General features: G+C 40.6%; 3 protein-coding genes across 5 annotated transcripts in view; 1 reads left to right on the plus strand and 2 right to left on the minus strand.

Moving 5' to 3' along the window:
* Nucleotides 1-1,140: 1,140 nt before the first annotated feature.
* Nucleotides 1,141-8,829, minus strand: LOC111264922 (uncharacterized). Of its 3 annotated transcripts, none has more exons than XM_022841185.2 (3): nt 8,740-8,829; nt 2,706-2,864; nt 1,141-2,388 (listed from the first exon to the last, which is right to left on the minus strand). In XM_022841185.2, exons 2-3 carry the CDS (start codon nt 2,822-2,824, stop codon nt 2,064-2,066), a joined length of 444 nt encoding a protein of 147 aa, XP_022696920.1. In that variant the 5' UTR covers nt 2,825-2,864; nt 8,740-8,829; the 3' UTR covers nt 1,141-2,063. The 3 variants fall into 3 exon arrangements, with proteins under 3 accessions (XP_022696920.1, XP_022696919.1, XP_022696921.1); XM_022841184.2 differs by lacking the exon at nt 8,740-8,829 and adding an exon at nt 8,262-8,580; XM_022841186.2 differs by lacking the exon at nt 8,740-8,829 and adding an exon at nt 8,088-8,237.
* Nucleotides 3,336-8,081, minus strand: Impbeta11 (importin beta11). Its single transcript, XM_022841181.2, has one exon. It carries the CDS (start codon nt 8,007-8,009, stop codon nt 4,953-4,955), a length of 3,057 nt encoding a protein of 1,018 aa, XP_022696916.1. The 5' UTR covers nt 8,010-8,081; the 3' UTR covers nt 3,336-4,952.
* Nucleotides 8,830-8,840: 11 nt separating the features above from the next.
* The window catches only part of xit (ALG6/ALG8 family glucosyltransferase xit), a 7,620-nt gene continuing 5,756 nt past the window's right edge, over nt 8,841-10,704 (plus strand). Inside the window, exon 1 of the mRNA XM_022841182.2 lies at nt 8,841-9,003. Within this exon, the coding sequence (XP_022696917.1) occupies nt 8,927-9,003 (77 nt within the window). The 5' untranslated portion in view covers nt 8,841-8,926. The remainder of the gene's footprint in view (nt 9,004-10,704) is intronic.

Below are 10,704 nucleotides of genomic sequence, written 5' to 3' on the forward strand. Positions count from 1 at the left end.
GTTCATAGGAGACCATCAGCTGGTAGCCGTTAGGGACGGGTAGACAACATTAGATTGGCTAATTTGTTAATCGCTTTTCTCTGCCCACAGCCAACAACAAGCTTTAAGTTCTATAATTCGAATTATATTGTAACCATATGCTTTACCTGCTTTAGCTTAAGCCAGAAAGTCGGCTCGTTGTTTTACATGCATGATCTTATGTTTGTTCTCGACCATTTTCAGCAAGTACACGGTAACCGTGGTGGAAAGTTTAAGTCAATCTCAATATCATTCAACATAAATCAACATACCCATTTGAAATGCCCATACTTTGACCACGATGTATTAAATCATACATAGATCTACGAAGAAGATACAGTTAATTCTTTACGCACATTAGTACGGTATGTACAGCTATGATCATATTCTTATTAGACCTAGTTTGCCGTGCTACTTCCAACTATATACGACCATGTTATCGAAAAAAGGTCCATAGGCGTTGCTTTTAGGCAGCATTAATAATAATAGTTCTTATAGAATTATTTCACTGAATATAATAAAAATAACTAAAGTTATTTTTGTTGCAATACGTGACCGGTTTATTCTGATGAAACCCGTTATGTCCTAAGCTACCACTTCTACTTAACCGTTCAGGTCTGAACATGTCATCTGCCTCACTCAATAGTGATAACAGCATATTTTGGTATTTTTCCAATACGTATGTGTTATTAAAATGGATTAAAGTTGTTATATAAAAAAAAAGGTTTGTCTAAAAAAATGACGTAAAGTCTACCGCGAGATTAAATAAGACTGTACAAAAATTTAAAAAACATTAATCCAATTAGAAGGAGGATAACGTACTTCTTATGACAGCTTCATCTAGTTTCAAGATACAAATTATTGAAAAGTGATAACCTTATTTTGAATTTGGAGTAAATCAGACCGTGTATACCGGGGGCGACAACAATGATTAGGATAAACATTGCCGGATTAAATGTAACTGTGTTCATGCTGCCGTGAGTTCAAGCGAGAGAGCTCCGTGAGTTAAACGATGACGGCGAGCTCTGTCAAAAACGTAGCATCATTGTGCATATCTTCTCTGCGCAAAAGAAGTCTCAAAACTATGATCAGTCACCTAGCACCAAGAAATTAGCTTAAAAATTATATATACAATACATAGGTTTTATTACTATTACACAGAGATTATTTACACTCCGTCAGCATGCAATATATGTACGAGTATGAAAATAATTCGGTTTGTTGTGTTAGTTTGTGTAAGCGCTCTGGGAGAGCTCATAGTAGTAACCCATAGCAACCAAAACGAAGTCACAGTACTATAATCGTATAGAGAATGTTGCCAAGGATAATAGAAAATATATAATTTTTCGACCCTCGTTCCTACCTAATAAGTTCCAATAGCCATGTCTAACATTAACTGATTTTGTACACATCACACAATTGCTCTTATGCTATCTTATAACATTTGAATAGTCGATAAAGATTTCGGAATATTTTGAATCTCATCGTGAACGCCCTTTGAGATTCAACCGAATCTAGTTACCCAAACGTCGGTGGTACTTTGACGAATATACCCCTACTATTCATCGGAGCTCCAACAATTAATTATCATTGAGCTCGAAAGGCTCAACAACATAATCATAGGCATGTAAGCTACAAAGTTTATTCGTCCTTTAGAGTACTGTATATACACACATTTTCTGTCTAAAAAGATATCGTACTTCTAATTATTCTTTGTCCTACTGTAGCTTTGGAACCATGATTAAATGCTTTACATGTATGCCTGAACTTCGTGCTAATACACGTGCGTATCGTTACAAAATAATTAAATATAGAAATAGAAACTGAAGGGAAAACGCTTCCATTTATGATGCAGTTACTATAACACCTAATGCAGCTTAGTTGTCTCGATCTTGTGGTCAAGTCGATCCGGTCCAGATAACATTTATTTTGAGGCCTAGACTTATTAGAGAAGTTTGTAGTACAGGCCATCCCTTATACAAAACAAAGAAATGGGATGTCTTTCGAATTAATATGTAGACATGCATGGGTACATTCGTAAGCTATTAGTCATTACTTTTTTTATTTTTCCTTTGCCGTTTTCTATAGTCTGATCCGTCCGAAGATGATGAACTGCATTCTTCGTCGGATGATAGGGAATCACTTCTGGAGCTGCCACTACTACCTTCAGAATCGGGATCTGATTCCGAGTTATCCGAAGACGAAGACGAACTCGAGGTTCCTGAGGTCGACGAGGATGATGATGAACTCGAAGAGGATGAAGTCGACGGCGACCTTCGGCGACGTTTCATGCCCTTACGCTCAGCTTTCCTATAATTTCTGTGCTTTTTACGATGCTCACCACTTTTCTCCATAGACTTTTGTAGCTTCCTATAAAAAGAGTCGGACTCTTCGTTCTTATGGTGCCGAGAAACATAAACCTACATAATTAAATCAAATGCCGAAGTTATTGGCAACATCTGTAAGGTGACAACTGATTAAAGTTCTGATGCTCAAAGGATGAGAGAGCACAGTTAACCCCCTCGGCCATTTGCCTAACATAGCAGGCGACAAAATGACAAAACCTATTAAAACAAGAGTCAATTGTTGTAGTTGTCGAATTCAATGGCTTGCTGCCCGAATTAAGCTTTCGTCCTCTTGATTTCGCGCTACTGCTTACAGATTTGCAAATCTAAATTCTAACTTACTGTTGTTCGATGACCTTGGCAAGCTTTGCTTCCTTTTCCGCTTTTCGTAGGCGCTGAGTGCGTGTGTCTCTTTTAAGATACTTACGCTTCCCGCGACATTCGTATGTCCAATGGCCCATGCCGAGACATCTTTGGCACCGTACCGATTCCTTGTTTACCCTACGCAGTGGCGCCATCACCAAATCGGGGCAGGTGCAGTTGGATAAAAGACGATTACCGAGAGCAAACCAACAAAACAAGCATACAGACAGACATTGGTGACCCGGCAGGAGACCATCTTGAGGATTTCTTGTTCTGCTTTTAGAGTAACTAATATGTATTGAGAGTAATTCATTTAATTCTGCTAATGCAACGCTATTCATTCAATGTCAACAGAGGAAACCGGCCTAACCGGAAAAAGGTTGAAATAGGAATAGGGCTCAACTAGAAGACCTTGTCCACAGCCTGTAGTCGGTATAGATGCCACATGACTAAGATAATATGCATCTTAAAACTACAGAGTTTTACCTTCGGTACACGGCCTCGATACGAGTTGTTTTCACGTATGTTTCTAGACTTGTTAAAAGAACTAATCGATTTAGCCAAGCATATGTTAGCATAAAACCAAGGCAAAAATGAGAACACCCAATGTATTGCAATGAATTTTCTTTATATTATTATCATAAATGATTAGAGCATAGTTCATCCGCAGAAAGATCTGTCGATTTTACTGTCTAGATACTTTAGTGGTGGTAATAGTATTATACACATTATTAACAACAGATTAATCAACGTTGCAGGGATAAGGTTACTGCAGGAGCTATTGTCGATCCCATCGAGGGGCACAAAATACAATCTGTTTTAACGCTTTCTCATAGTTAGCGACGATGTCTATCTCACCATCGACCGTTTATCCGCCATACTTTGCAGACGTTTACTTAACGTGTTTCCTTTAAAGTCACCCAATTCCTTTTACGTCACTTTTTCGACGCGAACTATCATTCACTATATTACTATATATAGTTGCCTTACTTTGCATGTTGCTTGCACTCATTTATATTGGCCGATTGCGTCATTCCCAAACATACGCACTCAAGTCAACACAACACTCAAACGATTGCCTATCGTATTGGACATACTAGCCGAAGGAAACAAACGGAATAAAACTGTTACTGTACGTCTAGAACCGGGCAGGATGAAGGGGCTTACAAAAAATGATCACTACTCATCGTAAGTCCACCCAACTGTTTGTTTACTAAAACAGCGGTTGCCCTAATAATCTCTAACATTTCTCCTACCTACCATTCATCTATCTTTCTCTCTTATTTTCCAATTACTAGCTTCAAAAAACAAAACTTTGGCAAACAGGCAACGAATCTACTTGAATATGATAATACATATTGAAAACAGTGGTCAGCCGCCAAGCAATCCCGGTGGGCTTGGAAAAATTTAATTGTACTAATATGATCATAACTTAATATAGCAAGCGCCGCCTTCTCACAAAGTAAACGTAAAGTTGTTTGTTTGTTTTTTTGCTATCTGGATGTGCTTTTAGGATAAACTGTCAGGGATTGTCAGGGTGGAATTTCGATCACCGAGAAACTCAATCCTCTTATCCTGGTATTAGATAATATAAGGAAGCAACATAGGTTAACAGAAGAGAAGCTATTCGAACGCACTTTATATTAACGTTTGTTGGTTCAGTTATGTGACTGGACCCCTCCGGCTTAACCTACCTCGTGCCTTCAACCAAATTCCTAAAAGGTTGAAGGTTGATTAGACGGAAAGTAAGTTTACTCTGCAGGCGGAGTTATTATTTAAAATAAATACATTACCCTCTACTAGAATATTTTCAAACTCAAATTTTAAAACTGTTGAGAAACACTTCTGCTGTCAAGATGGGTCGTGCAAAACGACGCCAGAAAAACCTAACCGGTGGTTCTGTATAACTCAAATTATCGATGTCACCCAAAAAATCGCTATAAAGCCCTTTGTCATGCAGAAGTTGCCCACTTGTCTTCAAGCAAATCTACGTATAGTAGTAGAGCAAAACACCGAGCGTCGGGTCGAACAACTTCCGAGTTTCGTGTCGCGCGCTGGTTGTGCTCATTCAAAGCACTAACGTATTTGAGCAGCTGTGCAAACGTGTCAGGTAGCTAATTCAGAGTACATTTCTTTTCGTAAACAATGCAAAATGGAAACTGTTATCACTCGATTTGCGCCATTTGGGTTACCCGAACCCCTTCTTAGATATCACAATATCTATCACTACCTAGTCAAAGTGCAAAACATTCCCGCTTTAGTCAGATCCTCTAACGTGTTTCGCGTTTCACAATCAATTTCCTGTAAAACTTCGGCAAATTGCTTCTCGCCAATTTTTGCTGCCAATGAACGCATCTGATGCAGGAGAAAGTCCGAGAGGACAATGGTGTGGGCTACGTCGCGTTTGATAATCTCAAACATGCGAGCACTATGTCGACTCGCTGTGTCAAATTCCAACTCTGTCCAGGCGTTTTCTGTAGCATCCTCTGGGATGAGAAGAAGGTCAACTAAAGCTGACCCCGACGTTCCTGGGCTTCCCGACGAGGTTTGGTCGTCACCTTCACCGCGAGTCGCCGGCTCGACGATATCGTTAAGGAGTTCAGATACCGCTAAAGCAATTGCGCATACTTTGTTGTACATCACAGGGCTCCAATGATCAACTAACAGTCGCAACAGAGTTATTGCCATTAGTTTTTGAATCTGGACGACTGTTACCGATGACATCTTCTTAAGCCACCAATCGAGAACGACCTTCATTTCGCCATCGATGTCGATCGGTGCTTGGGGTTGTTGCCGAGTGATCGCTTGATCGCCGTGAGCGTGGGCATTGTTGTTGGCACTAGCAGTTAGGGCCGCACGGTCAGCTAAGACACGCATAGCTATCGGTTCGGCGAACAGCAAGAGACGACACCAGATCGAAAATGACGTGTTAGTCAGCTCTCGGATGTATGCATCAGCCGTAATCTCGTCGAGGACAAAGCCAAGCAGTCGATAGAAGATTTGGCCAGCTTCAGCAGGTGCCACTCGGATAGCCATGTCGACAATCTTTAAAATGAAGGTGCAGCCTTGTACACTCAATTCCTGATATGCGTTTCCCAGCGTTTCCGTTAACTTGTCGGGAAAAAGAGTGAGGAATCTCATCTTAAACAGTACAATATACATCTTTGTTACGTTTGTTATTGGCTCGAGATGTTCGGAGCCCAATTCAAGAATCGGCGGGATGAATTTGGCTAATGCCAACAGGTCATCGTTTTCTTCTGGGGATTGTTCGAGAACTGCGCGCCACAAATCAAGCGCGTCCTCCATGAGGGTAACATGTTGTGGCTCCTCAACGTTGACGCTGTGCTCAATAATCTTCAGTGTGAATGGATACATATGTACACTATCAGGACCCATGGCGTCAACGGCGCGAACAAGCACACCGACGACAGCTGCTCGTAAAAGGTTGTGTTCCTCCGCTTGATCCCACAGTGGTGGTAAGAATGTGACGAGTTCCGGAATGAAGGGTTGACATGCGTCACCCATTCTCTCAAGAATGTAGGCCATCGTTTGTAGCACGACTAATTTGCCCTCGCATTCGGTTAAATCAACTAATAGATGAAAAGAGGCGAACATATAACGGCCCAAGAAAGGAACAAATGCTTCAGCAGAGAAGTCAAAGTGATCGACGACCGTCTTCGACGAAAGGCACGCAGACAAACGAATGACGATGTCATGCTCGCGTCCCATGAATACGGCCAACGTTTCGTATAGTGCTGGTCGCAATTCCTCGGATAACTTCACGTCGGACCATTGCGCTAGCATCCAAAGTATCGTTCGATGAACGATCAGATAGTTTTTGTGGTTCACCTTCAGCTCGGGGATGAGCTGTTGCAAAAACCACTTATCAAAGTCGACTTCGTCGTAGAGGTTATACGAAGCCAAACCTACAGCAGTGTATATGGCTTGTCGCCGTTGAGCTTCTTCATACGTTGGCTCGACCATTAACGGCTGGAGTTGAGTAACGAGATTTTTTACGATTGGCATGACGATTGGACGAAACACCGAAAACACGGTGAGGAACAGGCTTTCGATGCACGGCCGAATTGAATATTTCCATAGATCGCCCCCCTGTTGCGTGGCATAATTTTCCGGATCAGTTGCCCACCGTTCCAGTTCATCAGTCGAAATAGGGAAAAAATCAAATATCAGGCGCTGGATGAATTCGGCAACTACCTCGACCTTGAAAAATTGGACGACAAGATCGTTCGATGAAACCGAGCCCGGTGCATATTTTGCAACTATTGCCGGATCTTCTTCACTCTTCTTGCCACGATAAAATGGCTCGTCAATGCATGCCTTGAGAAGGTTGAAGGCGTTAACGAGACATCGTTCAAACATCACATTCCGCCAGTCCTTATTGAAGGCAAACTGAAGTGCAAGTTCAAACGAATTTTTTACGTAGGGAACATAAGCCATAGAGTGTGTCTTTTGAACCTCGAGGAGGATCTTTGAACACTGCAGGCACCACTTCGTCAATACCGTCGCGAGCGGTTCTGCTTGACAGTAGTGCGCTCGGTATTTCAGCATCGTCAGAAGCCAGTCGAACAAATCTGCAAAACAGTCGGCCAGCCGCTGCTCAAGGCCGTTTTTACTGCCGTGAACAAGAAGAAGCTTGATACTCTTCAAAGACAGCAGAGACCTCTGAATCATAAGGATATTGGAATTATCCATCACAAATGCCTGTGTTGTAGCTTTCCAACAACCGATAATCGGGTCGTAGATTTGAATTGAAAGATCGTAGAACATATGTCGATCGTGTAGCATTCGCTTGGTCGTTAACGTTTTGACGACGTGGTATAATGCTAACGACGCTTGGTAACCTGCCGGTGAATCCAAGTTCGACATTAAAAACGGAACCAGCGGTTGCCAGTCTGTTGGGACGTCGTAACGAGCTATTTTAGCGATAACTAGAGATACCTGTAACGCTAACTGTTGGTTGAGCTCCATGGTAATTGCCTGAAGGAGCATGTTTCTAATAGCACTCTTCTCTTCCTCACCAATGCCACCAGGGGCATTTCGACGCCAGTATTTGTTGGTGCCATTTTTCAGACAGACAACAGCCATCCACCGAATTTCGTTGCTAATTTCTTTCAAAGGACTGCAGAAGATTGTCATGAGGGCATGATGATAGCCGGCCTGTACCTCATAACTGCTTAATTTAGCTTCGGCAATTTTAACGTCGGCCTGCTGCTGGGACAATGCTTGGCCCAACACAACGGTCAGCTCCTCTAAAGACACCATTTTTGGACGCCAGCTCCTCAGAAAAATCTGATCTAAATACGCTTAAAGGTTCTCACTTTTGCTGCTGCTTGTTCCTACCGTTGCTTTATGATTTTGCAGTACGAGTCCCCCACACAGTCTTCTTTGGTCCTCAAACGATCAAACAGCAGCAGTAGTTGTAGAAGTATTAGTAGCCAGCCCTCCCTCGTGCAACCCGGCTTCTCCCCGTTAACTCACAATGCGTCGTGGTGTTTAGATGGAAGTTGTGCTTACTCTTTCTTCCACGGTAGAAAGTTCATCTTGTCGAAGCAGAACGCCCTCTCCAAGGCTTTTTCTAGAACTCAAGATTTCAGCTTCCAAATAAATGAGTCTGTTCGGTTTTTCCGCGGACGGTAGTAGGCACGCACGCAGTACCTAGTAGCAAAGATCTAACTACTTCAAATCACGCATACTTAGACAAATGCGCAGAAATGGCCCAACAACTTGCCGTATAAATAAATTGCAAATGCGGAATGGCACGCGCAAAATATTATGACTACAATGTATACTCTCTAAACCCAAACGTAGTGCAGCTTTGTTTATTATGATTTGATCGAAAAGACCGTGTATTTTGTTGTTTTCATCAGACGGACCTTCGCAGACGAAAACGAATATCTTTACAGAAACTTTTTTCGAGAATCAAATTGCCAATCCGCTAAACTGAGACAATAGATTCTGTTCAGTATATACTCTATAAAAGATACCAAAATACCTTTATTTGAAGTTATTGATTTCTTCAATGTGACTTTTATTAGAGATGCAGGTGTGGCGCGCCGTTTGATGAACACAAATAGCGCGAAATTTAAAGTCAAGTTTGCGTGGCTAAAATCGGATCGCTTGTCCACTTGTGCGTTCGAAGGAGGACCGTACATAAACCGGTTAAAACGTGGAAGGTGGAAATGTGGAACTCTAAACGCGATGTGTTGACTATTGTTGGCCTGGCAACATGCATTAAAGTCCTTCTTGTCTGGACTTAGTGAGTACATAGTTGTGAATGCTAATCATTCTATTTGAAAGAAATGCACTTAGAGAACTTTGAGGTGCAGCTGGGGCGTCTATTGGCCTATTAGCTGCAACAAAGAAGTTTATTTGCAAATATGCTCGTAAGTGCATACGTTAAATTAAAGTAGATTATAGAAGTAATTGCGACTAAAAAGTGCGTTATATGTAACCAGATTGAAAACTCGGCGGGTGCTTGTCTGCGCGCTGATGGACTAATAAATTTATGCAACCAAGCGACTACTAACTTTGGACTTCATTTAAACGCTGGTTTGATGAATTATTTTTATATATAAAAGATATTCCGCCTGATAGAACAAGACTGATTTTAATTTAATTAATTTCGAGGCAGCGTCTTGATGAATCAGCATAAAAGAAAATGCCAACGAATAGCAGCATCGATGATAAAAGTGAAATCTTTCTTGTATTGTGCATTCAAATTGACAGAGAGGGAAAATAAAGGGCCTGTTTTTATATTACACCTACCTGGACCCGCCGACATTCCACAAACACTGACAAGTAAATGCCGGAGCACAAAAAATAGCTGAGCATAAGATTTTGTATTTGTCTCATAGTGTAGCTAAGGGCATGATACCCAGTTTAAGTATAATTGCCCCAACGCCCAAGACTTTACTATTAGCACTGAAAACATTTAATCACATTTAATCAGAAGTGTTTGTGGACAATGCAAAATGGACGGTTTATAAATTACTGACGATAATTAGAAATAGGTCCAATCTAGAATTTATTCGAAGCGCTCAAGCATATTGATTTCATTTATTGTATTTTAGAATTATACAATGAAAATACTATTAAATGTGTGATGTGAGAAGATACCTTCTTTATTACCATTTCATACTTTTCTTAACGTAAAAATAAAGTTTAACAGTTATTTAGGTATAAGCATTTTGCGATTGGTGCTCAACACTAGAAACCTACCAACTCTTTTTGTACATCTGTCGCTACAAGAATAAGTTTGAGCAAGGTGACTGATCCCTAAATAAAGCTAATATTTCCATTATTAAAGATATTGATTCGATGGCGTTTCAATGATGTGAAATTTAATAGCCATGTGATTTTGTTTAAATAGGCGAATTTCTAAAAAAAAATGAGTAAACAGCCAGATTGGCCGTCAGTCGTACGTTTAATGCAAAACACGTTTAAGAAGAGTAAGAATAACCGAAGCCGCAATAACATATCTGAAACATGTAAAATTAAAATTCACAGTCAATGTTTGATGTTCTTTCGCCTGATATGAAGCCCCCTAGTGACCATTATAATCTAGAAACCATCATCAAAATCCATACTTCGATTGTTGAAATAGCGGTGTCCGTACTGCAGATTCTCATTTTATATTGTATGACATAAATTGTTAATCATTAAAATAATAGACCGCGCATATGTATTTTATACACAGAAATTTCATGAGTTTGTTTTTGGTATCTTAAAATGGCAGTGTGAAAGTTTAGCGGCCTTTTATTTTAATGTACTGTATCTAAATGGAAGTGGAATTCATTGTCTTCTCTGAGGTCTTATTTTGGATGTATTAACGATGTACGTTATATGTCTTGAATATATGAATTGATGCAATTTAACATAGCTATCCAAAAGGGCCGCTATCGAATCGCTGTTATATATATATATATATATATATATATAACAGCGATTCGATAGCGGC

The sequence above is a fragment of the Varroa jacobsoni genome, unplaced genomic scaffold, assembly GCF_002532875.2.
Source record: "Varroa jacobsoni isolate VJ856 unplaced genomic scaffold, vjacob_1.0 scaffold_914, whole genome shotgun sequence".
Taxonomy (NCBI): Eukaryota; Metazoa; Arthropoda; class Arachnida; order Mesostigmata; family Varroidae; genus Varroa; species Varroa jacobsoni.